At 36.6% G+C, this 27,417-nt stretch overlaps 3 protein-coding genes and 1 non-coding gene across 9 annotated transcripts; 3 read left to right on the top strand and 1 right to left on the bottom strand.

Annotated features, from left to right (window-relative positions):
- Positions 1-3,092: 3,092 nt before the first annotated feature.
- On the top strand, positions 3,093-4,883 carry LOC105053050 (uncharacterized). The gene is made up of 3 exons (XM_010934056.4): positions 3,093-3,437; positions 3,551-3,653; positions 4,522-4,883. The coding sequence occupies exons 1-3, from the start codon at positions 3,182-3,184 to the stop codon at positions 4,547-4,549; spliced, it is 387 nt and encodes a 128-aa protein (XP_010932358.1). The 5' UTR covers positions 3,093-3,181; the 3' UTR covers positions 4,550-4,883.
- Positions 4,884-7,597: 2,714 nt separating this feature from the next.
- Positions 7,598-7,670, top strand: TRNAA-CGC (transfer RNA alanine (anticodon CGC)). The gene has a single exon. It is a non-coding gene; the product is annotated as a tRNA-Ala (tRNA).
- A 308-nt stretch (positions 7,671-7,978) lies between these two features.
- On the bottom strand, positions 7,979-16,794 carry LOC105053051 (KH domain-containing protein At4g18375). 4 transcript variants are annotated; one of them, XM_073244127.1, is made up of 8 exons: positions 16,606-16,793; positions 13,993-14,589; positions 12,250-12,747; positions 11,928-12,167; positions 11,554-11,835; positions 11,390-11,445; positions 11,001-11,091; positions 7,979-8,389 (listed from the first exon to the last, which is right to left on the bottom strand). In XM_073244127.1, the coding sequence occupies exons 2-8, from the start codon at positions 14,566-14,568 to the stop codon at positions 8,372-8,374; spliced, it is 1,761 nt and encodes a 586-aa protein (XP_073100228.1). In that variant the 5' UTR covers positions 14,569-14,589; positions 16,606-16,793; the 3' UTR covers positions 7,979-8,371. The 4 variants fall into 4 exon arrangements, with proteins under 4 accessions (XP_073100228.1, XP_010932359.1, XP_029122824.1 ...); XM_010934057.4 differs by lacking the exon at positions 7,979-8,389 and adding an exon at positions 9,487-10,006; XM_029266991.2 differs by lacking the exons at positions 7,979-8,389; positions 16,606-16,793 and adding exons at positions 9,487-10,006; positions 16,470-16,566.
- A 1,215-nt stretch (positions 16,795-18,009) lies between these two features.
- Positions 18,010-27,305, top strand: LOC105053053 (adrenodoxin-like protein 2, mitochondrial). 3 transcript variants are annotated; one of them, XM_010934061.4, is made up of 8 exons: positions 18,010-18,159; positions 19,276-19,341; positions 24,008-24,072; positions 24,724-24,791; positions 25,811-25,917; positions 26,235-26,284; positions 26,851-26,933; positions 27,011-27,305. In XM_010934061.4, the coding sequence occupies exons 2-8, from the start codon at positions 19,284-19,286 to the stop codon at positions 27,123-27,125; spliced, it is 546 nt and encodes a 181-aa protein (XP_010932363.1). In that variant the 5' UTR covers positions 18,010-18,159; positions 19,276-19,283; the 3' UTR covers positions 27,126-27,305. The 3 variants fall into 3 exon arrangements, with proteins under 3 accessions (XP_010932363.1, XP_010932365.1, XP_073100872.1); XM_010934063.4 differs by lacking the exon at positions 24,008-24,072 and having other exon boundaries at positions 18,021-18,159; positions 24,749-24,791; XM_073244771.1 differs by lacking the exon at positions 18,010-18,159 and having other exon boundaries at positions 19,274-19,341; positions 24,749-24,791.
- The last annotated feature ends 112 nt before the right edge of the window (positions 27,306-27,417 follow it).

Genomic DNA, 27,417 nt, shown 5'->3' with positions numbered 1-27,417 from the left:
TTCTGGCTTGAATAGATCAGTCTCCGCTCCTACATGTATAAGATATTATCTGTTTCGATCTCTGATCATTAGAGCATGGAATCTCATAATTTTATCTTATAAAAAAATACCACATAGGAGAGAGAATATCTCGGAATGACAACTCCAAACGTCACACATTTACCGCTTTTCTACCCTTTAGCTGGCATCAGCAAGATCCAGCTAAGATAAAAGAACTTCATCCCGTAGCTGCTCCACTCCGCTAAGGTCTATTGTATTGAACTTCGTTCCAAACCAAATTTTCTCTTGATTTATAATCAACGTGGAATCAATGATACCATCCTTCTACGACACTTTCTATGTATCATACAAAGTAGCGCTAAACGGCAGTTGTTGCACCACACTTGCATTTGGGGTACTTGGCAAACAGCAATTTACCTGTAAGTTGTTTGGTATTCTCTCCGATCTTTCCCATCCCCTTGCAAGATTTTACCATAACTCACGTTGTGGTGGGTTACATTGCCCCTGTCGCCATCCCACCTACCCAACACCGCCTCAACCACAACTGGCACTGTCCCAAAAAACGGGCACCACCACTGACCTTAAAATGACTCCAACCATACTATATCTTTCTTATATCTTACCACCAATAATGCCCGCAATAGAAAACTAATACTCTCTTGGACAAGTGGTGCAGAGATAGACTAATGACTGAAGAGACAGTGACGTGTATTGCCCATTGGAAGTCCTCTTGCTAGCGTACAAGTGATAGGCCCTAGTGATTCTGACTGCCATTGAGAACCTAAAGGACCCTAGCTAGGCCGGTTATTTAGATTGATGGTAATCTTAGCTCATATTTCAAATGCGCAGCATAAGATTCTCACAGTCACATCACCCACAGAGATGGTCCAAACTTCCAAGTGAGCTACAAAGGTAACCTAGCTCCAATAGGTCACGTATAATTGGACAAATGACCGAGAAACCCATAGACTGTTCTTGGCGGTTGTATTCAATTATCAGCTTCTTCTCTCAATAGAACCTTTAGTCGCCAAAAACAGAGCTTTTCATCTTTTTACTATTTTAATTAATTTTTATTTACTAAAATAGTAAACTCTAATTTGATATCCTTTGTATGGCACTGAAATTTTTAATTAGATTAAATTTATCATTAAATTAATCGATCATAAATTAATATAAATATATTATTTTTTTATATCTTTTTATCCATCTTTATATTTATTGATTTATAGACGAATCGATCAATATTTAAGTTGATGGATCTCATTCAATCAATTATTTTTTTTGGATCTCTTCGAGTTGCTTGATACAAAAAAAAAAATAAAAAATAAAAAAATATATTTTTTTTATTTCTATTATTTTGATAGATATTACTAACCGGAATAGTCAATCCAAAGACTAAATAGTATTTTTTACAAGGTACCTTATATTTGGGTAATAATATGCACAGTATCTAAATCTTAAACCACTTGCCTTATCGACGCCGAGTCACATGGCTTAGATACCGATCTTATCCATTACGTGGAAATGTAAGCGTGGGGCCCACCCCATGGGTTGCTCCGTCAACGGCTCCCGGATCATCCTGCTGTCTTTCCTCCTTTAAGCTTGGGCTCCGTCAAAGCTGACGCGGCTCGAGCCGGCTCAGCTTACCCCCCCAGACTTCAATTGGGCTTTAGAAAAGCCCAGCCCAGTACAACGTGGTTGACTTTTCAATCATGTGATATGGAGAGATTAGAGAGATCGGTTATCTGAGCCTGTAAGCAATTGCAAGGTATCCTTATCTTTGATGATAACATTCCTATTCTCCTCAAGTAAATGGATTACACTTCAGTGGATATTTGAGGGCATGCATCGTGAGCTTCCAACTTTTGTGGTAAGTAATATGGATGATTGGTTGTAGCACAAGTAAAGAAAAGATGGAATACAATTCAAGTCATTGATTTTGACTTTTTATTTCATGTGATGTAGAAAGATAGAGATATCAATCACGTGAGTCCATAAGCAATCGTAAAAAGCATCATTATCTTTGATGATAACCTTTTGATACTTCGGACTTTAGTGATTATTTGAGGTTATGTATTGCGAGCTTCCAACTTTTCTAATATGTAACATAAATAATTAGTAGTGGCATAAATAAAATATTGTATTTGATAAAACTAACTTTGATCTATTAAATAGAGTTATTATTTAAGTGAGACAATTAGTGAAAGCAACATATTAATAAAGAGTAAATGCTAATTCGCCATTTTAATCAATATAAAATTTACTCTTCACATGATATATACACTACTCTATACATGCATACATCTATGAGTTACTATCATCTATAATACAAATGGATTATGCGAAGATAATTATTTTCTTTTATCATATTCGAGTGGATTATATCTTAAGTAATTGTGTTATTTTATTTTTCTAATACTTTTGTACATAGAAGATTGTTCGATAATTGATACATCCTAAAGTAAAATAATGGTTCCAATTCTTTTTGAGCAAATTTAATCATATCATATAAAAAGATGCACATAATAATCATTTCTTGCCGATACTTTTTCCTCCTACATTTTTTCTCAAGTACTAATCACCAATTTACTTTAATGATTAAATAATATAATAAAAAGGAGAATCGGCAAGGTGGGTTATATGCAATTATTATGTATATATTAATTTATATCAATATCTTCTCTGTGCATCGTAACCAACCAGACTTGATGGGACTTTCATCTTTTACTTCATTAACGATTAAATAAAACCTATACAAGTACAGAGTTGTATGCAACTACACTCTTACATCCAAAGCTCAAACTAAACCAAAGGATGATACAAACCAACCATAATTACATTATTCTCTAGGTCATTACAAAATTCTCAATTGTTCTTAATTTTTCGGATCGAGTTTGAAATCATGACATTCAATGGAATTATTCCTGAGTACCAAACTTGAGAATATGGCATTGGGAACAACAGGGATAGGCCAAGAGGCCCAAGTAGCACCAAGCCAGAGCCGAGCCAATTCAAGCCAGCCAAGGGATAGAAACGACCTTTTCCCTTGGTGGAAATAATGACCTTATCTATAAGAATCCCCTGCGATGTCGCCGAGCATCCTCTATCTCTCCCTCTCTAAACTCCCACAACCTGGTAGAGATTAGAATACTTGGAGAGTTTGGAACAAGAAGAGGGGAGAATGAGCCTTCTCGACCACCTATGGGACGAGACGGTGGCCGGCCCCCGGCCGGACTCCGGCCTCGGCAAGCTCCGCAAGTACTCCTCCTTTTCCCCTTCCTCCTCCGCCTCCGCCTCAGCCGCCACCGCGCCTGGCAGCTTCCATGTCACCCGGAGCATCACCATCCTCCGCACCGCCACCTCCCCCTGCAGCACCCTCGACTCCGCCTCCTCGGCCCCATCGTCGCCGGCCAGCGTCCCCGACTCCCCAATCACACGTAAGTTCATTCCTGCATCTCCTTCCAGAAGCTTCTAGAACGTTCTAGAAGGTTAAGAAATGCTTTTTTTTTTTTTTTTTTTTTGCGGGCGGGGTTATTTTTTTTTTTTGTAGCTACGGGGCTGAGAGGAGAATGGAGGAGGCCTAGGAGGAAGCCGGCGCCAATGGCGGAGGGTATGGAGACCGCCGAACCCCGGAACCCGACCGTTTACGACTGGTCAGTTCTTATATTCTTTCTTTTTTCTTTTCTTTTCTTTTATTTCTTTCAAATAAAACCAAGAAGAGCACCAGCAGTTATAAATAAACTCCTCGACCTTACGTTATAAATATAATAGTATATGATCGTATGACTTGTGCTTTTCTTATAGTGACGAATTAGAAATTTTTTATGAGATTTTTTTTTACCTATATAATTTGCTACGAAAAATCATATTGATTCATAAGAACCCCTTTTTTTTTTCAATCAATAGTCCGTGCGAGATTTAGATTATTTTGGAATTTACTGAACCAAAATGTTTTTCATGGGAACAAGTATTTCGTTTAGAATTTTTACTGAGTTATCATTGTATGTTAAGATGAAGCATATATGCGAACATATCGATATACTATACAACGTCTATCAAATATCTTTGCATGATGAACATAAAGCATTTATATAATTTTGGTTTTCTTGTAGAAAAATAAAAGGCAGGCAAAAATCTTTTAAATCTCGAGTATGTTTTCTGTCAACAAAAGCTCAAGGTACAAGTACTATACCCAAAAAAAAAAAAAAAAAGGAAAAATAACAAATAAAAAGCTCATGAACGACATTTATTACTATGCGTTATATGTTCTTTGTTTTTGCCCGTTCCTTGCCTGGTTCCTAGGGTTTTATGCGTAAGTTATTGCTTGTTGAAAGATAAAAGACTGCATATAATAATTATCAAAGTCTATCCATCCAAGATGGATGGAGATGATGAACTTTTGGTCAACTTAAAACAGAAGATTCTTTTTGTTTCTCACCAAGAAAAGAAAAAAGAAAAAGCAGAAGAGTCTTTGTTTCCAACTTTGTTAATTTTCATGTGATTTGCTTAACTTGGTTGCAGGGTGGTGATAAGTTCTCTGGATAGATGATGCTGAGTTAAACAGAAGAAAAAAGGATCACAGTCCACTTCAGTGTGGTGGAAGCTGGTGTTTACAAGTCTCTATACATGTGTGGTAATAGTAGTAGCGATAAAATTATCAGAGAATGTGGGACAAGAATAGACTAGGAGTGATGAGTGGAGAGACGGAGAGAAACCTTGGTAGGTATAAGAAAGTTTTGTGAAGCAGGAGTGTTCTCTTTTGCCCCTCTAATGCCTGTTTGGTGTTTTGCCATGTAAATTGAATATGGCTGTTGGCTTCGTACAATGGATGTAAATTGAATATTGCTATGCTATATGGTGGAAAAAAATATGGTGTAATGGAATTGCTTTTCTTGCTTAAAAAAAAAAAAAAAAAATGCATACAAGAAGTTTTTTTTTTTTTTTCAAAAATCATAGACAATAACTATAAAAAATATATAAAATAAATAAAAAAAATTATTGTGATGTAGAAGAAAAGCATCATTAGTCCTATATTGATTAGAGTTAAAGAAGATTCTGATTTATATAAGAATAGAACCGTCAAAATGGATTGGGGCCACAGGTCGGTCCATTTAAGCCCTTAAAATAGTAGGATTAAGCTAGTATTTGGGCAGTCTATTTAACAAAAATTTTTTTAGCTCGACTTATTTATGGCTCGACCCGTGAGCGAAGGATTAGCACGTCTAGATCATGAGCCGATTCATTTATTTTAAAATAATATATAATTATATAAATTGTTAAATATTTAAAAAAGGTTTAATATTAAAGTTAGTCACGTGATTGATTTTATATTAAGTTGTCTATTTTTTTAGTATTTTAATTAAAAATTATTTAAAATATTTTAATTGAGAATAGGAATTGAATTTTAATAGTTGGATTCAATGTTATTTGAATAATATTTATTATTTGTTAATTTTTTTGATTTTGTAGAGTTTAATTAGTTTGTAGTGTTTTTATTTTTTTTTTTTTTTTGTAGAGAATGAAGATCATGATATTATTATAAATTTTTTGAAGTTATTTTATATTTATTTTTGGTGTTTTAAAATTTGATGTAGGGGTTAGTTTATTTATTTATTTGATAACTATTATATTTAAGAGTTTTTAAATTTTTTTAATTTTTTTTTGATGAGTTATAAGAGTTGTCGTTTAGTCCTTCATTTATGAGATTAGGATTGGGCTGTCTATTTGATGGTTTATTTATCAAAAGGGTTTTTTTGGTCCGATTTAATCGGTCCAGCCCATGAAAGGTCGGGTTGGTTGTTTTGACGGTTCTATATAGGATGTGACCATCTTTTTCATATGAGGTATCTTTTAATGGGCAAAATCATGAGACCTAAAACAGTCCATACAGTTCTCGGGTCATGGGTCGTATGTCAAAACGGACAATACTTCACGTGCCAATTCACTAGAAGAAGGACATCATCCTTAATGGACTATGAGGTTTCTTTCGTTTAAACACCATTCTGTGAAAGTACACAGTTTGTGGAGTACATACATTTCTTTTCGATTAGGAGGGTTATATTGTGCCTTCAGACTATAGGTCATAAGTTAAAGTAGATAATATCTTAGTGTCGAGTCATGATTTTTAAATCATGAGAGGAGGTATATTAATAAGCATGTATGATGAAATCTCAAGTCATGGCTACGGTTATTTAACAATATTGTACAAAATTAGGATAATCTAGTTTTAAGTTGATGGAAATTGTACCGAAAACTAGGTTATATTTGTATGGCTGGTTCATCAGAAGCTCTCGTGCGCTACTAGATTTGAGGAGTTGTGCGAACTACAACCTTCCACGTACCCAGATTATACAGATTGTCCGCTATCAAGAATGTGTAATGGATATTTGTAAATTAAGATTGACCCATCAAAAGAGTCAACATGAAATAGAAGCAAGTTTCTTAAAGATGGTATTGGTAATGGTAGTCAATGTAAAATTTTAGCCATGTTTTAGTTTAATTGGTTCTTTTTTATATTTTGGTAGATATTTAATTTAATTGGTGCTTTAGTTAGCCACTAAATTACCATTCCCTTACTTGCTTAAATAAAAAAGAAAAATTCGGTTATTCTTTTCTGATGCAGAATGGTATAAATAACTTTCTACAACTCATATTAAGTCAAATTTCTCTGAGAGAGAGATTTTTCTTGGGCACAACCGTACAACCTAGTTAACAGCTCCATGCTGCTGCTTTACTTGATAAAGATGCTTGTCTTTAGTTTTTCATTTTTCTTTTTCTTTTTTTTTTTTTTTTTTTTTAAAAATGCAAAATGGTGGGAAAGTCCACCTACGCATTTTGTTATAAATGAAATATAAGTACAAAAGGAGGAGAAAACAACACTGGAAAAGAGAAAAGGAAAACAAAAGAAGCAAAAATACAAGTTTGGGACGAGGGAGGTCTGACAGCCCAAACAACCACAGTCCACGTCATACGAAGAAGCCCAAAAGCACAAACTTAGGCCAAACCTTAAATCCCTAAGTCCAAAATGGTCCATGATCAGTGATGAGGAAACGTACATCGACTCCATCATCATCAATATCCACCAACCTACCTGTACCTCTTCTCAGAGATCGACCGCCGCTCGCCGACCGGCCTCCTCCATGGCCTCTGCTTCCATCACCCAATGCTTGTCTTGAAGTTGACATTCATTTCTTTTACTCAAAAAGTAAAGATGTTATAATTTCTAATTGGCTCAGCTTAAACATTGTTGCGTGTCAACTCCCCAAAAAAAGAAAAGGTAAAATTTGTTGCATATCCTCATGCCAACATTAACAAGCATAGATGTTACATTATCATCATCATCATCCTCTCCTCTCCAAATGACATTGTCAGTCTATAAGAATTGGCAAGAGGAATTCCTGTTTACTTGGCTAGGAACATACCTACCTCATATGAGTGATCATCCACGCAATCCTCTACGCATTTTACGGTTTACCCATTTAAGCAATGGCAGCAACAAATACAGCCTCAGCTGAAATGATTATACTCTTGGTAACATATTGTAAAGAATTTTGTTAAGACTCAACAAATAACTTTCAGGTAAGATAAAACACCGCAAGGGGACGTAGCTCATATGGTAGAGCGCTCGCTTCGCATGCGAGAGGCACGGGGTTCGATTCCCCGCGTCTCCATTTTTCTATTTCCCAATTCTCCTTTTCCTTCCAAATAGAATCAGGCCTTTTTTTTTTTTTTTTTAATGGAACATAGAAGGCCTTTTTTAAGCCAAGTTAGCTACATGCATGGAATTCTTGATCTTGCTCATACATCGACTGTTCTATCTTATGAATAACCAAATAACTTACTGAGCCAGGCCTATGCCACCAAAAATAACGTCAATGAACGATGCCGCATGAGATGAGATCAACACCATAATATTAGCCCATGCACATCCCCAGGATAGAAGCATGAATGGTCATGATTTTTTGGTTTTTCAATAGTATTTTTGACTTTCAGAAAAATATAATTAATTAATAAATAAACATTCCTCAAACTCACAACCTCATTTATGCCCTTTCCACAGAGTTAAATATCCTCATAAATGTAAACTTTGGACACATAGGGCACACTTTCATTAGTTCCCGCTTCTCATGCATCAATCCACACATTTGTTTTTCCCATCCACCTTGCTCATAAATAATCACACATCCCAGGTGTTGCTTCTGGAATTCCTTCCACCCGCGGTGCACAGGATGGTTCACACAGTTCCTTCACCCACAATCCAAGGAGCTGCAGCCACCAGCACCATAGATCAAAGCGCAGGATTCTCCATGAATTTATTATCTTTGCAGGTACTTGATCAACCTAAATGGACTATCATCCAAGCAAGCGACATTCATATAGATGTGATTTGCTGCAGACCATTTTTAGAACCTTCAGCTACATTTATAGGCCATAATCCATATAATGATCAAGCATGCATGGAGAAATAATCAACACTCCAGACTATTTTCTTCTCAGAAAACGACCCAAGAAACATAACTATAAAATAATTTTAATATCAATACTTTCGCATTGCCAAATGCATAACTACTTTAGGTGGCTGGAAAACAAAAACAGCAAGCCACACACAATCCGAACACTTGTAAAAACTCATCAGCACATATGTACATAATTTACATGGTCTCTGCCGGTAAAACCGAAATCTTGCAGTTGACAAGAGCACACCTGTACCTGCTGTATGCATCACCTGGACACTGAAACCTAGAGCTAAGTGAGCTAACCCTTCCTTGGAGCATGCAGATATAAAGGTGGCACGAAGTCACATAAGAATATTACTCAATTCTAGACATCTGGACCACCAGTCTCTTAGTGGGTCAGAAGTTGGTAACTTTTGTGGAGTAGAGAATAAGAATATACACTTTTTCCTACAAAATTTTTTGTTTCGGGCTGTAGCAGAAATGGATGAGAAAGCAAAATTATTCAATGCCCAAATCCAATATATATGGCCAAGAGACAGAGCAATGTCTTAAAAACAGTGAATTTAAGGGGCCAACGATGGAGCACAAATTGGATTGACCTAAGATGAATGCAATGAGGAGAAAAAAAACAGGGGAGACAGAAACATACATAAAGCAGGAAAATGGATGTCCAGAAAATCAAGAGCAAAAAGAGTTAAAATCAAAACCCATTACAAGAGAAACTTGAGAGCAAACAAACTAATGATACAATTCAACAGAAGAAACAAAAAGTACAAGCACTACACAACATGCAGTCATTGACTCAGATCAAGGCCTGAGAACAAAATCAAACTTCAATCTATACAAGCATGAGGAAAGAAGAAGGAAGTCCTAGGGCTCTAAGATTTCATTTTTGTACATGATTTTTAGCTTCAATAACGATCATATACATAACTCAGTTCAGCAGTTAAAAGTTAAAACAGTACTTGTCAAAACTTGATTACACCACCCAGTTTAAGGATAGATCCTACCATGCAGCTGACAAATGATGGGCAAGACAGGATAATTAAACATCAATATATCGATCAGTGAATCATTTGTTTAAGAGTCACTAAAACCAGGATACATGGCATCCATACCAGTTAAAGAAGCACAAGAAATAACATCAAAGAGGAAAACAAGAAGGGCCTAAGATTTCTTGGGAAATCAGATATGATAGGTTCACTGGCATAGATAACATTTTCCTCGACAACAAAGCAGCAGATTCTTCGGAACATGAATTGACTCTGAGGAGGCAGAAGACACCAGAAGGATTTTAGGAGATATACCTCTCCTTTCCGGAATAAAAACCTAAGGAAACTATGGAAAACCAAAAGGAAGTGCACTGCAACAACAGAACAAAATATTGCCTATTTACGTTTGAAAGCATATCCATCATCTTAAGTTGACATTATAAATGCCTGGATTAGGTTCTCTGCAGCACGCTTCTGCTCGGGGGTTCCAGATATCTGAGCAATACGCTCATAACGGGATGATTTTGAATCAACAATTTCTATACGAGCACCAGATATCTGCAACAGCATGAAACACAAAAAAGCTAGTTAAACTAAACCAAAAAACATTTAATTAGAAGGCTAACTAGATGAAGAACTGGAAAAATAGCTGGGCATGAAGCCAGGGCTTTGGTAGGTAATGCTAAGGAAGGTCAATAGTGTACGACATATGGTTGAATGTGTATCTAATATTCTATAGCCCAAGTGTATGACATGATCAGTATGCCCATTACCTGAATATCTAATATGCAAATTATTCCAGAGTGGTTTTAGTGATCTTCCGATCGGAACTCTTTGCATTTGTGCATTTGCAATGCATAAAGGTAATGCTAAGGAATAATTTGCAATGCATAATTCAATTTTCCAGGGCACTGAAATTCATCAATCTCAATTCTTAAGACCAATGAACAGCTCAACCGTCTGGCCAATATGCGGTTATACATGGTTTGAAATGTTTCATATTTTCAAACCCATACTAATAATCTTTGGGTCTACAGAAAAGAGTGAAATGAGATAAGTTATGATAAGGTCATGGTTGCTCTATAACTGAGACATGGATTTTGCATGCTCTTTTTTGACTGGAGATATTCAGCAGCACCCTTTAATTAGAATCGATTGCAAAAGTCAGATCTATGGCTAAAGGTCAGGTAAGGAAATTTTTAGTTTTCCCTTGTGGATAGCTACAAACTAGATCATTGAAACCAGAGACAGTTCCATGTTATCAGAATATGGTGCAGTAGATTTGGGTGTTCTGTATATATGGAAAATAAGAAACCATAGTTTGAATCTAAAGTTAAAATATTAAAGAAACAATGTAAACAAGAGGAAAAAACACCGCCAAAATACTAAATCATGTCTGAATTATAGACCACTCATATCTGAAACTAGATGTACTTAGGGAATGATATAATATGCAATAATCTAATTCCAGTCTAAATAAGTATACATGCATTTGTTATGTAAAGGATATGAGAAAAAAGCAACCCTATCATGAGGATAAATGTAGACGCACCTTTCTTATATTTTCAATGTTTGTGCCACCTTTTCCCATAACTTTAGCTAAAGCATTTGCAGGAATCACCATCTCAATATATGGAGGCAATCTGCCCAAAGTTAGAGCAACAGAAAACCAAAAAAATAGTTAGAACATTAGAATGGCTTCTAACGCATGACAGAGTATCTAAATTTAAAAAAGGCTTCTTTAAACATTGACAAGGACTCGTGAATATGATGACCAAAGAAAATAAATTATAAATTGCATCCTTGCAAAAATACATGGTCAAAATGTTTCATAGAGGGCACAAGGGATCCAAGAAAAGCAGCTGTTTGGACCATTATTTCACTGGGAGGGCAGGAACAAGGACTAAACCACTATAAAAAAAATGCATAGGAAAAGCATACCCTCCATATGACTTTGATGAATACTGGGAAAGGGAGCCATAGCCATTCTCTCCAGCCTTGACAGAGAAATATAACAATATTAATAAAAAGCTTCTATGAATTTTCCAAAAATTCTGAACAACAAACAGTTTGGATCAGAAATCCTGAAGTACCAAGCAATATACCTGCAGAGAACCGTATCCATACAAACTGCTTCCAGAAAGTACTCCAAAACCCCTATCAGTTTCTACCCTCTGGTCATAGCTCAGAGGTGCAACTGGTGGAATGCTAGGTAATACTGGAGGAACAGACAGACTACTTGAGTAAAGAGGATCAACTGGAGGAGCGTTCTGACTACCATCCTTATGAGTATTCTGGCTGCCATTCCTATCTCTCAAAGCATCTTCCCTAAGCCTCAAAATAATCTGAACAAGTGCATCACGCAAATTACCTACCTCTCCAGTCACCTGGATCCCAATCAAAAGTGAAAGGAAAAATACACATTAGAAACTGTCTGATGACAACAAAAGGAAATCAGGATTCGAGGAGATGGGCAAACCTCCACAAGCTCATCACTGGAAGCAGCACGTTTAGGCTTTTCACCCTTTGAGATCCTAATTTCAGCCTTAGTCTTCTTGCGCATGTCACTTATAATCGAACCACTCTTGCCTATGAGGCAGCCAATAACCTTTGAGGGAACAAGAAGACGGATATTCACTTTCTCAGCATCCTCATCATTGATCTTTCCTTGAAGCAGCAAAATAGCTTCAATTGCAGCAGATTTGATATCATCTGTGGACTGCACACACAGATCATGCATCACACCATTTGCCAAAAATTGATAACTGGGAAAAACTACCAAAATCATGAATAAATCTAACCTCTGTAGATGTGATAGTAATAAGACATTCTTCAGTCTCGTCCTTTGTATCATCAACATCAATACGAGCACCACTGTTTTGCCTCATACTCTTTACGGTACTCCCTCCCTTACCAATAACACGTCCAATCTTGTCAGATGGACACAAGACTCGTACTACTAAATCCTCTGAACGTGATGGACCACCATACCCAGAAACAACAGGAAGAGCAGATGGATAAACAGGCCATGCACTAGCTGTATCGGTATATCCATGAAGCTCTGGTACAGATGGTGTTGCACCTATGACTGATGGCACAGATCGAGAAGGGGAAACAATAGCATCTGCAGCAGGAAAAAAGCTACCAGCTGGATAGATAGTGACATCTGAAGGAATGATAATTGGTGGAAGCTCTGGAACAGAAGTATCAAGGGAGATCTCTTCTTTTGGTGAAAACTTGTACATAATAGAAGAAACCGCAAATAATGCTTTCTTAACTGCTTCGGCATCACCAGTTATCTGCGTAAGTATATAAGAAAAATTAATACAAACTGCTAGCAAGATAAACAACAGCAAATAGAGATGAGTTGCATGAAATTTGTTCCAGATAAGGTAAATATCTAGACTTGCAGAAGTCACATGAAATTTGTTCAGATAAGGTAAATATCTAGGACTTGCAAATCCAAATTAAGTTTGGTAAAATTGATGCCATAATCAAATACAGAAATCCCAATAGGCATCAAAAATTTTTAGAAGGACATGGGAATGAAAGTCACTTCCTTGCTTAAACTAGTTGGCTAAATAGGGCAAGGTGGTTCGGCTGTTTTTGATGAGCTGTAATTCTGGTTAGGCCATAGCCTAGCACTTGACAGAAGGATAGCATATTAAGAGATGATCCTCTGATGATCCAAAGAAAAACAAGGGGACAGCCTACAAGATATGCATTAGAAACATAGATTGAACCACATCTAAGAGCTTCTAAAGAACACCAACTAGTTCATAAAACTTAAATGACCAACAAGAAATTGTAAAGCACTTTACAAAGAAAGGATCCAAAGCATGGTTTTAAGTCGAAAATCTAAGTGACAAAAATGTAATTTTCAAATTTCCATGAAGAGGATCCCAATATACCTTCTTTTAAATAGAGGCTTTCTTGCATCTATATCTAACCACTTTAGGATAAAGCAATCCCCAGGGGGTTAAATACTTGATCTATAAAAATAAGAAGAGAATTTGTCCATCCACTCCTTAACTTCTAACACCGTGCAATATCACCTGAGCTCACAGGTAGCTGGCTAATCCTGACCAGGTTTTCTTTTCCCCCCATTATATCATACATATTGCAGGGAACAATAGCAGGTTGACCACTGAACCATATTACGATGAACATCTGACAGAAAAAGATTACTGACAAATCCTGATACTACGAACTAAAAGTTAGGTGTAAAGGAAACACAAGTACAAAAACATCTAAGGCTCATGATTGTAAAATAATTTAAAAAAAAAAAAGGCTGTAGGCAGAAAGATTATTGGCAAATCCTACTTATAAAAACCAAGAACACTTATTTTGATAAAATTATCTTAGACTTGCAAAACCCATGATAAAATAACTTCTAACATATCATCATATAACTAGTAAATAATGTAAATTTCTAATAATAAACTGCCACAAGACCTAGCCCCATAATTCAACTTGTAGTAGCTCCTAGGATTCTAATTTAAGATTTTATTATTTGAAAGACCTAAAGCACTAAGAGCATTTACCTGAACAAAGTTGTCATGGCTCATTGCACAGGAATGAGTAACATCATGGGCATCCTTTGGGATTACTTTTATGTTTGCCTTGGTCTTCGATCTCAATCTCTTTATGGTGGCCCCAGATTTGCCAATTATAATTGCAGCTTGGCTAGCTGGCACAAGTATATGGGCTTCCTCCTTGTTCCTCTTATCATAATCACTAGCATTACCCAGAGCATTGACAATTGCATCATGCACCTTAAGCAGAGCATCCTGAGCCGGGCAAAGTGGTTCCATGCTGTCCTCATCAACATCCACAGAATCCTTGTCTCTAACATAGCAATATATGGTAATAACCCTCTTGTCCGCACCAGGAAAAGGATCGACAACCTTAATTTTAGCATATGTCTCTTGTCTTATGGAATTTATGACTTTACCACCCTTACCAATGACACTTCCAATGACACCATCAGGACAAAGTATGCGATAGACAACCAATTCACCATCCCCAGATCTCTCCATGTTACCTGCTCGCTTGTTCCGCTGTTTTCCATCATTGTCATCATCCCTCTGCTGGCGCGGTCGTTTTCCAGTCTCCACCATGATTCATTTAAAGATATGAATCTGTTACAGCAGAGAAAACATCACATTCACAGATGATTAAGATACATACTAAAAATGCAATACAGGCACCATTAAGATACTTCGCCAATATATTTGGCATACACAGGGTGGTCTTGCATGAGACAACCACCTAAATAACATCACAAAACCAGCAAACTGAAACTGAGAATGAACACTAAATACTACATTAAACTGGCAGACAGTTCGACAAGAAGATCAAAGTAAAGACGCTAACAGATTGTGGGCTACAGTAAATTTAGAGATTTAGCTGCCTAGAGTAAAGCTTATAGATCTAGCTGCCTAGAGTAAATTTTATCGATTCAGCTGCCTAAAATAAATTTTATCGATTCAGCTGCCTACAGTAAATTTTACAGATGTAGCTGGAATTCATTGAATTACTTCCATGACATAGTTCTTTGCACACCAATCAGAACTAAAGGCATGTTACTTGCCTGATGGACATGAACCATGAAAAGGAAAATTTGAAAAAAGAAAACCGAAAAATGAAGTACATAAAACATATGGTTGCTGCACTTTGGTACTTTAACCCACTTGCAATTTCAAATTGAAGTCTTCCAGCATGTCTTTAATTGCTTTGGAGATGTTTGAGAAGTGATAACCAAGTGGGTGGCCAAAACTATTCAACATGAAATGAACTTGTCTAATTAACCATGTTGATATTAGTTCTCCCTTTGATGTATATAATGCAAAAGCCTTGGTCTGAACACATGAAGCCGCAATGAACACTTCCATTAACTCCTATTTATAACATCACAGGGCCCACAAGCTCGCTGTTGATGGCAGAAATTCCTCACTCCCTCATTGATAGCTTTCAAATGCGACAAGAGAAATGGATAATGGAATGGATAATTTTTACTGCCCATGCCTCTTGTTTTCCTAGCATAAATATACTTTTTCACTAAACAATCCCCTCCATTTTTACTCTCTAATAAATGTCTTAGGAAGAGAAAGAAATATACAAAGAAAATTATGGTATTTATTATCAAATTTACTACTAATGATTACAGTATGTGGAATTGCAGCTTCTTCTCCCATAACCCTTTGAGCACAGAAGATGAGTCTTGGATTTCTGATTCTCTCATTTTACAGGATGGGAGGGTGTTGTTTGTTTCATTTTTTGGCTTCTGTTTTCAATATGCCATGCATAATCCTATGCTCATTTGAGTGCCCTCCAAGACTTTTCATCTCTGTTATAACTTGAAATCCTCTGTGTGTTGGTCTGGCTATATTTGGCCATAGATGTTCGTTTGAATAATCATGAGCTTTACACATGCCAAAATCTATTTCCTTCTCTGCTATAAAATTAGCAAATTTTCCATTGTTATCCGGTGGATAAAAATAATAATGATAATAATAAAATAACTGAAACCATATCCAATTAGATGGTACCGACAAGGGCTATACCAATTGTGAGAAGAATCAATGAACATGTAAGAGAAGCTCATCACAAGAATCAACCAAAAAAAGCTAAACATGGCAGAGAATTGAAGAGACGAGAATCACAAATACAAACTGTGGCAATCAAAACAACGGATTTTGTCGGAAGTAAACAAGACAGTGACCGGCTAATGCATATTAATAGATGAAATTACAGAAAAGCGAGATAAAATCTAAAGAATGCGTCTCCAACAAAACTATATCACCCGAAAAAATTAAAAAAAATCTTCTTGGCACAACAGCAGATAGCAATAGATTTGGTACGACAAGTATATAGATCATCCCACAAAATCAAAAAGAAAAAAAAACGAGGAAGGGGTCCAAAGATCCAGAGATATAAGGAGCACAAAAGAACAAAATTTGATCCCAGTATTTCTCCAGGGGTATTCCATGCCCGAAACTAGTGAAGGCAAAATTCCAACCATGTTCATCTACGGCGCAAGAACCCAACGCTAGCCAAAACCCTGGATCTGGAGAAGCCCCGGATAAAGGGATGGCACGGCGAAATTCCAAAACCCTAAAACAAAGAAGGGATTTGGCAAAAGAGAGGAAGCGTACCGTTCCAGCGCGACGTTAAACCCTAACACTGGGCAGCGTCCACGAACAGGAAGGCAATTCGACTACTTTCGCTCAGTTGACCGCCCCCGGTTGGGTTTTTAGATGCCGGGATCGCCACCGGTTTAGTCAGTGGAAGCCATCTGAGACCGAGGATCGGCGGTCGCCCGCACGAGCTTTTGTTTTTTTATGGTGATGTTATTTATGCATAAATACCCAGCACGCTTTTCCGCCAGCGTTTCTACAACATGCCGCACCTCACTCACGGCTGGACCATGGCGACTGGCTTGCATTTGGCCTGGAAGGGAGCACATTATCAGTCCGTATTGAGCATAAGCCAGGGAGGATTCTGATTTAGGAAGGATTTACTTTTTTTATATAAGATATATTTTGGACTGAAATTTAAAAAAATAAGATCATAAAATATACAGATCAAAATAGATAATATTCTATGACATATCGAATAAGGAACCGTGTCTATAATTGTAGGCCCTTCGAGTTCATAAATTTCTCTTTAATATCGGAGGCTATATTATAATGTAAGAGGACAGGCACCATTAATCTCATATTAATTGTAAGTTAAATAGAACTTTATCTTATGTACGGAGAGACCATCTATTCATATTAATCCTACACTAATTGTGAGCCAAGAAGGATTTTGATTTATGTAAGAAGGGACCATCCATCCCATGCGAGATGTCTTTAAAAAGATAAAATTGTAAAATCTTTTGATTATGATTCTTCAAACATATTAATATCTCACTAACTGCATATTATGTTAGAAAGAATTATATGTTTGAATCGTATGTATATTTTTATTTAATATTATGAACAGAATGCTATGGTATTTTAAATAGTAAGACAATTCGGTGATAGCTTGATTTTGACAAATACAAATTTAGTTACTTACGTAAAGCAACATAAAATTTTATACATAATCTACTTTTTACCTTCGTTCTGTTTAAATACTAAACTCAATGCATCTCCCACTATTCTTTCAGATTTAGCCTAAACTCAAAATTTCAATTCAAGCATTTAGCTTCCTCAAAACAAATAAAGAAATAGAAAATAATCACCTAGGAATTTCTTACATGTTGTTTGGCTTGGCAAATTCAAGAGTCATCAGCATGATCTGTTTTGGAAAAAAAGAGAACATGATTTTTCACCAAAAAAAAAAAAAAAAAAAAAAAAGAGGGAACATGATTTTGGATGAGCTATACCGAAACGGTTATAAAGTAAGCCCGGGAAGCTCAAATTCGAGTCGGCTCGGTTCATCCGTTTGATTTACCGACCCGGTTCACGAAGAAATCCTTTACTGGCTCGACCCGGTCCGAAGTCTTAGACCCAGCTGTCCGAACCGGTCGGGCAAATATAAAGAAGGCGGTGAACTCCGTTCATCCTCTTCGGCAACCCTAGCCGCGCCCGATCCTTTCATGCTCCCGCCTCTCCCGAGTCTCCTTCGACTCAGCCCGTGCGCCGCTCTCCTCGCTGGAGCAGAGCGAGAACCGCCAGTGTCCTTCGCCCCGTCCTCCTTCAACCCCTCGTTCTGCGGTTGAGGTGAGATCCCTTCTCGATATCGAGTCATGAGCTTTCTTCTTTCGCGCCCAGTCGCCAGCGAGGAGAGTGAGAGAGGAGAAGCCTTCGCTTGGCGCCTGGCTCTATAAATACGTGTTCTCAGCTTCGGTTTTTTTTTTTTTTTGGCTTCTCGATTTTGTTTTTGTTTTCCCTTCGCGGCCTCTTGGCGTCGTACGAGATTTTGCCGCCGGCTTTCGATCTCCTGGTCGGAGGGACGGCGATGGAGAGGGCGAGCTCCGGCCCCGCATAACTTGAGAGGTTCTACACCGCCGGCGCCCACGCTGGATTCAGCGGATTGCCAAATCCTCCTCCATCTATCCCATTTCAAGTTCGGGAATGATGTCGCCCTCTTTCTTTACGCTCTTTGCCAGCAATGATTTCTTTGATTTCCTTTTCTGCTAATGATTTCTTCTGGCTCTGTTTTTATTTTTCTCACGCTGAGATGAAATGGTTCAGATATGTTTGATTTCTTAAGGTTTTCTTAGTTTCCTAATGTAATTGATTTCTTTCTTTGGAAAGTTAGATCAAGAACGCTCTACTAGATTCCTAGGGTGAATTTGTTTCCGAAGAAAATGATTTATTTTAGTTGTTTATTTATTTATTTTTTGAGGCGGTGCTTCCGTTTATGATTGGATTCTTTCAAACAAGGAAAGTGCACTCCAACCTGCTGGGAAGCTCACTTAGCCCAACGATCGTCTTGTGCCCATCTGTGGGAATCCCATGTAGCCCATTCGATCTGATAAACTGAACCGAGCCAAACTTTTGGGTTAGTTTGAACGGTTTTTCATATATGGTTATCTCAATTTGGATTTTAGTAGACCAGTTTAAGTTGGTTCAGTTTCAACAGTACCACTAAACCGACCCGATCCAAACTGTGCACACACCTATCCTCCCACCATCGATTCCAAAGGAGGTTTGCATTTTTGTTGTTCTTTTTGTTTTATTTGTTTAAAGTACAATTTTATACGGGATTTAGTGAATGTGGTCTGTCGCTAAGATTATTCCTCCAAGCCCTATCTAGCGTTCAGGTTTCCACTTATCTGAAGAAGTTTCTTACACTTTCTGTATTCGTGTTGTTAACTTATATTAATGTATCAGGTCCGATCATGGTTCTCTCTCGGTTCTCACAACTTGGGGCCCGGTTCTTGAAAGAGTCTGGAATAGGTATCTTTATTTATTTATTTTTTTGGCTTAATTTTTTTGGCTTAATTTTATATATCATTAGTGTTGTGTTTCCAACTTTTAATATTCCAAAATATGAGCCGAGAATGATATTTAGTGGTATTCTCAGTGTGGGATTTGTTAGAACAATGATTTAAGTGATTTGTTGTGGTCTGTTGCTGAATTTGCATAGTTTGTGCTGGATGTCATGTTATGCCGATTATTGGCGTGCTGTGGGTTGCAGTCAGTTTCATAGGCATGGTAAGATACACATATTTGGAGGTTCAAATGGTATCCTACACTCATATGTTGCCAAACTACAAAGCAAAGGGGCAGTTGGTGAATCCAAAATTAATACATGTACATATGCTGATTATTGTGCCACGTGTTCTTTAGGATTGTGATATAGCATTACATCCTAGTGACATATAAGCAATAAAAAATGCATCAAATGAGCAACAGTCATTACAAAAAAGCATAATGTAATGTGAAGTTATTCTTTGGCTGTATGGCTTGATTCTAGTTATACCATCCATATTATAGTTTTGTATAGGTGTACTACAATTAGACCAAAGTTACTTTAGTTTTAATAGAATAAGATCACAATTATACTATAGATATGTTGCAATGATGCTGTAATTGTAATGTAAATATGATTTGGTTTTTATACTAAAGTTATAGTAGCTCTATATTATATGTATATGCTATATCTACAAAATGGTTGTATTAATCTACAGTTTCCAAAGTTCTATTAGATCCATATTATAGTTATATGCTATGTTTGCAATATGATTGTATAATTCTATGGTTACAATTTATTATAATTTTAGAGGCTGTTTGAATATTCCTATAAGATTGGGTTGAAAATCCTATAGAAATTGGGTCTATTGTCTCATCTAGCTTGCATTTTCTAAGAGCTCGTTTAAATCCAGCCAAGATCCTACCCTTTGGGCTACCAGAAGAAAAAAGACCGATAGAGGTCTTTTTTTTTTTTCCTTCCCATTGGATTTGGGCTAGGTGATGTTTAGTTGAGACACGGCCATGCTTAAATGCATATCCCAATCTATGAATCCTATAGGATTTTCAACTTAGGTCTATAGAAATATCCAAACAGTCCCTTAATATAATTGTACTTTAGTTATAATGTGGTAAACTATAGTTATACTATACTTATAATGAAGTTACATTATTGTTATACCACACTTATATTACATCTATAACATAGATAATTGCTTATATGGTACTCGTACTATTGTTATATTACAACTATATTGTAATTACAATATACTTGCATGATAGCTGTGAAGTAGTTATTATACAACTCATACTATAGCTTGATATTACGTATATCACAATTATGGTGGTTTCCATGAGCTTCATGCTCTTTGATGTCGGAAACAACTACCTTCTTTGCATGTAAAATAAGTGTAGGAGACAAAATAAAGGGTTTGTATGTCTTTTTGTTCGGTTTCTGTTGGTACAAGGCCCATGTTGACAATGCCCAGCTTTTGGGGACCTTGGGCACGAAACCATGCTACATGCCAGCATCACACCACCATGATATGTGATTTACAATATGGACGGACATGGTATATGCTTTACAATATGGACTAGCATATGTTGGCACTTAAATCTTTGATCTAGAATTATGTCATGAGAGAGGCTGAAATAACGTAAAAAGCAAAGAAATTTCTCCCCACTATTATTATTATTATTATTATTATTATTATTAATTTTTGTAATCTTGACATCATGTCCTAGTTCCCCAATTTTCATATCTCATATATGAGGATATTGCAAGGGGAACAACTCGATGGGATTCCAAAAAACATAAGGTTTAAATTTTCTTCGTTAAATTTATTTTAATTCATGGAGTTGCTTTATTTACAATATTTTCTTTGCATTAAAACATCTTTTAGGACCAATAACGTAGTCTGGAATTCAATTCTCAGCATTAACTATTTAGTTGCCATTTCAAAAGCATAAATTGATGCATAATTGTATGATTTTAGGCAAGGTTCATTGAACTGGTGTTGGAGGCGTACCAACTAGCTGTTAGTTCGGTATGCCATAGGTCTATATCATGCTAGTTCGAGGCATACCAGAATGGGGAGAGCTGGAGAGGGAGGGGGAGAGGGAGGAGAGAGAGGATAAGAGAGAGGGGGTGGCAGAGGAAGGGGGGAGAGAGGGGGGGGGGAGTGGGAGCGGTTGAGGCATAGGGTGAGGACCGAGAGGCCATCATCATCGAGGGGGAGGGATAGAGGGTGAGAGAGAGAGGGAGAGGAAGGGAGAGAGGGAGGGGCCGGGGGTGGGGGGGAGAGACATAGGGCTTGCAGGCCTTGTTGGCAGCGATGGTGGCATCATTTGGCTTCATCATTGAGCATGGGAGATGGAGGATTGGGTTTTTAAGAAGGGGGGAAGGGTAAAGCTGCAGTCAAACCACTATAATTGGGATGAATTGAATTTATATGTGGACTGAGAATTTGCCCTTCTTGCTCATCTTTCCACTCTCTCCCTCTCTTTCTCCTCTCCACCTCTCTTTCTCCTTTTTTATGTTTCTTACGTGTGAAATGGAGGGAGAAGAAGGTGCGTTCTTTTCTCACTTAATTGTTTAGGGGGAGAGGCTAATTAAGCCCAAACCAAGCCTTTATTAGACTAAAGTGCCTGAATGGCTTGTTTTTGAGCAATTCGGCTTGGCAAGGATTGGTCTCCACTGGTTTGGGCTTCATTTCGTATCAAGACCCAAACCATCACGATTTATGATCAATATGGTATGATATCGACCAAATTCGATCTTGTATCGTTTACCATGGTGTCAGTCATCATCTGGCATGCATGTTGTGCTGTGCCAATATAAATAAAAAATAAGAAATGACTCGATGCCTTTTTTTTATTAAAAAAGTTTATAAGAGAATCCATAGTTCCATGTTACTTATTTTGAATGCTGGTATTAACTTGTCATTCACTAACACTTGAATGTTGGTTGAGAGAATTTGACAATGTATTAGTGAACACCTTGTTTGATAAAATTACTATCAATTGCTTTAACTAGAGCACTGTAGTCTGTTGTGGAAGTTAAAATAGTTATCATAAATCTTATGTGACATATTATTGCATCAAAGTAGTCAATTTGAAGAAATCTTGTGACAACATCAAGTGCCTCAACTCTTAAATAGCTTCTCAGGCAGAGTTGGGTTTTGAAATAACTAATTGAATGGATAAGCTTTTCATGATGACTAGATTCTCCGATTTTGACAATTATATGCTTTAAGGACTCAAAAGTAATTAAATTTCGCCCCTATCTTCTTTTTGTTTTCCTTTCTTTTCCCATAGTGGAACTCTTAGAATGTGACACGAAGCTCAAAGTTTTATGGCCTTTTAAGGCATCTGGATATTAATTATATTCGATGAAGGTGCAAGACCACTCAGTAGCATGCTAAACTCTATTTTGACAGCTTGCTGATACGATTAATTTAATTAGTGTGGACAAGGGGCCAAAAATTATCTCAATGTCTGAACATGGGGTCAAGTATAGAAGTCGATGCAGTAAATTTTGGACTACCTTTATCTTTAGAAGATTTAGGATTCATTTGATCAGCCCGTTGGTGCATGCTTACTTGATGTCTATTGTCGCTCAATATGCATAGCAGTTAAATGTTTGGGAGTTGTCCTCCCATGGTCTATGATTTATCATGAATTTAAAATGGAATATAAAATATTATCTCTCATCAAATCTCCTTCTCTTTTCCCTTAATTCTCATTTCTTTTGTTCTCAATCAATCTCTCCTCTTAAATCTCCCGTTTCTCTTCTTTCATTTTAAACTAAATTTAGTTTGTCTTGTTTTTAGTGACCATGCTCTCATTAGATGGTATCGATATTATTTGTGGTTGACTGTCAGATGAATAAAGATCGTGGGCTCTATAGGAATGGGGAGCTTTAAAAATTTAAGTAGCACTAAGACCATGTTGATTTGAGAAGGCAAGATTGTCCCTGATTATGCTATGCTTTTCTGACTTATTTTTCAAAGTCACGTTTGTCACTGTTGAACATGATCATTGCAGAAGAACCAATGATGAGGTAACTAGTGATTGAATTAAATTTCTGAAGGTTCTCCATGTGATCAGCTTTTATGGTGAAAATTGTCCCATAGAAACATGTCATCTAGGTTCATTAGATGAATATCCAGCAAGCAATGAACATAGTTTGGTGAAAAATATTAACAAATATAATAATCTCTAAATGATTTTATCGATAACAATTCAGTTATTGATCCATATAAGGCAAAATCTTCACAAGATTCAAACTTAGTCCATAAAAGAAGCTTCCAATGCAAGATTGGCTTATTGATCATGATTGCAACTTCATTCTAGGTTACTGCAGAAAACTTACCAAACTGATGTTTATGTTTCTTTTATGATATTTTGTTGCTGTCAAGGAAGGCTTATCTTATTTGCTGCTACTCTATCGAAAAGCCCTCAGTCTGTATCCTGTTGAGATTACTTTTTTGATATGCTTTGTTGTCCTTTTGCCAATCTGCTTCATGATATTTATTCTACTCCATGATATTAATTAAATAACTGTTTTCTTTACTACAAGTATGCATGTTGCCTCCTGAAGTCAATTTTTCTTACTGGTTTAGGTTGACACTAGCTAGCTCATGTTTGGCAGGTCAGTTTTGGGTAACTAGAAGAGGATGTGTAAAATGGCCTTCCAGTCATTACTTATACCCCACGGTCAGTTTTATTTCCTAAAACTAATATTCATTGTGTTATGTAACCAAATCTGTCACGGTTTTGGTGACAAGAATGCATGCAGATTTCATCCTTCTCCTCCACATCCTCGTTGTTGTTGTTTTTTGGGGAATATCATTTTTAAGAGTAAAATTAAAGTGGGACTTACCAGTGTCCAAGTAAAATCCTATGCAGATATTTTTAACTTTTGCCAGATAGTTAGATTGTGGGTTTTCTAACAACTTGAAGTTTGCAGTTTTGTCATTTTTGCCTTACCTCATCATTGGGTTGCTATTTGATTTTATTTTTTCCTAGTTTAGTTTTTAGGTATAACTATAGGAAATCATTTATCGTTCTTGACTAATTATTCTTATCAAACAAAAAAAAAAAAAAAAACTTTTATACATATGCTATGATTACCATGATACTGTGTGTGCGTGTCTGTCTCTGTGTGTGTGTGTGTATGTGTATATATACATATACATGTACATATGCATGTACGTACGATCAAATTATCATTGGACTTTAACGTAATAATTGATTTTCACAGGATCAGCTTCTTTATCAGGATAATATGTTGAGAGTTTTTTGATGTCCCTATTTGAAGAGTACATGAATCATGATGTTTTATGACCATTGACATGTCCTTTTCAGAAAAGTCTTTCCTTTTCTACTGCAGTCACTGGTAAAGCTCAAGAGGAAAGCAGTGAACAAAAAGAGAAGTAAGTTCCTGATCATTTAGTTTCATAGTAACTTACTAAGTGATCTTATGATGTAGCCCACTTATTTTATGTGGTTTTACATTTCATGATGTACATGTGATCCATGTTTTGACATTCAATTTTCTATGGGAAGTCAATTCTTTGTAAGGTATTAAATATGACCCATGCATATTTTAAGATTTCTTGTTTGTTAGTGTTGAAATCAAGTTGTTGTCTTCCTGTTGCATTTATTTATTTTTTCCTTTTGATGGTAATATATTGTTTATAGTGCAAATACATTTTCAGACATTATATTACTTCTTCAAAGATATCAAACATTTGACAAACATTAGCTTTTGGAGGCATGTCGGGTGCATTTGGATGTGTGAGATCCATAACATGTTCCAATATTATACCTTTTAGAAAAGGATATAGTTATCGACAAGTAGGTCCCTGGGGTTGATTTTAAGATTTAGAAAATTCTGAGAACCATGGAGTTGGAACTTTCTAATCTTGGAGTTTTTGATTCATGCTATTCCTCATTTATCTACTTGTGTTTCTATGTTTTAACATTTCCTATAAACAACCACATTCCTCTTCCAAAAGGATATCCATCATGTATAAAATATTTTGAACGATATAAATTAGAGAATCATGATTTGCAAGTAAAGGATCTCCAACCACAACCTTCATTGTTGATTGTTGGTGTGTTTTTTGCAGATAGTTTGTCTTCATCTCCCTTTTGGATTAAAAATATCTATGATTTCTCTTGCATTAGATGCAGCTCATAAACCTTTGCCAAGCATCCAATAAATGCCTCATATTTGATAAATGCATTATTTCCTTTATGCAATTTCTTTTGGCCATAAATCCACTAATCTGTCTATTGTTTCTTTTTTATTTATTTATCCAAGCTTGAATGTTGAAACAAAATGATTTTTTTTTTTTTTAATGTACTTCTATGCTTTTAGAGTGCTCAGACTTTCTGCCACAAAGTCAAGAAGCACTTTCATCATAACTGTTTTTGGTAAACTGTGCAGGATAACTGTGACGTTTGTTGATAAAGATGGTGAGGAAAAGGTCATCCAGGTTCCTATGGGAATGTCAATGTTAGAAGCTGCCCATGAAAATGACATAGAACTTGAAGGTTTTTCCCTTGTGATATCTAGACAATATATAAGATTTTTATAATGATCTGCTTTATATGTAAGGTGAATTTATTGAGCTTTTCTGCAGTCAACAATTATTGGTTTGCTGAAGTAGCTCTCAGTAGTCACGTACTTTCACTTGACCATATCCAATTATCAAATATTACATATACAGTTTTGATAAGAGTTATGCGAATCATGAAACTTCTATCTATATGAGGGTTGGATGAGAAATTGTTGCATATGCCATGGCATACCTTTATTTAGGGTTCATTATCTAGTTTCAATTAACCCTATGTTTCTGATGTGTCCTCAGGAGCATGTGAGGGCTCGCTAGCTTGTTCTACCTGCCATGTGATTGTGATGGTATGTTCTTGGTTATTCTATATATATATGTGTGTGTGTGTGTGTGTGTGTATGCGCGCGTGCACGCGCGCACATGTGTGCACGTGCGTGCGCGCGTATAGGGCTACACTTGAGTGGATCTCCACAGATCTTGTCAGATCTAAATTGGATGATGGGGGTTCCCACGTTGATGGTCTGAGCTATTGGATGTGATCTACTATATCTAGATTGCATACATTAAAAACCATGTAATTTAGAGACACCTAGTCTATACATCAACCAGTCCAAAAGTGGATAGTCTAAATAACACTAAACTATATGTTTTTCTGGATATTGGATGCATAGGCTAGGGGTTTCCGAATTATATGATTTTTAGTATATAAGCAGTTAAAGATAGTAGATCATATCCAATGATTCGGATCATTGATGTGAAACCTCTATTGTCCAATGTACGCTTGACTGGATTTGAGTGCAGATCCAGTTGAGTGGAGCCAAGTCCAGCCCTCTCTCTCTTTCTCTCTTTCTCTCTCTTTGTGTGTGTATAAATATGACTTTGATGCATTCTCTGACTGGGAAGCTCCTATCAGGATATGGAATACTACAACAAATTAGAAGATCCAGCAGATGAAGAAAATGACATGTTAGATCTAGCATTTGGGCTTACTGAAACGTATGCGAATCTTCCTGTGAAAAGCTTAAATACTCTTCATATTTTATTTGGAATAAGCTGTGAAACCATTTTTGTAGGTCTCGCCTTGGTTGCCAAGTGATTGCAAAGCCTGAGCTAGATGGAATGCGGTTAGCACTACCAGCAGCTACTCGAAACTTTGCTGTTGATGGGTTCGTACCAAAACCACACTGAGTGTGTTTACATACTTTTCAAGTGTAAAGATTGCATCCAAACCACAATTTTGCAGTTTGTGCTGCTGGACAATTTTGATCTTTAACATCCAAAATCATCAAAATCAGACGTGCCATTGTTGTACAATAATCATTCAACACTTCAAATCATTTATTGAGCTTTGTGGGCTCCTTTTTTGGAGATAGGTCTTTCTTTGTAAATTTTTGTTTCAGATGAGGTTCTAACTTAAAATCATCTCTCTTACACTGCTGTCACTTGGGTATGATTTTCGCAATCAACCTGAAGCATCTTT

The sequence above is a fragment of the Elaeis guineensis genome, chromosome 10 (assembly GCF_000442705.2).
Source record: "Elaeis guineensis isolate ETL-2024a chromosome 10, EG11, whole genome shotgun sequence".
Classification (NCBI taxonomy): domain Eukaryota; kingdom Viridiplantae; phylum Streptophyta; class Magnoliopsida; order Arecales; family Arecaceae; genus Elaeis; species Elaeis guineensis.
The sequence above is the reverse complement of the archived record's forward strand: the minus strand, read 5'-3'. Positions and strand labels throughout refer to the sequence as shown.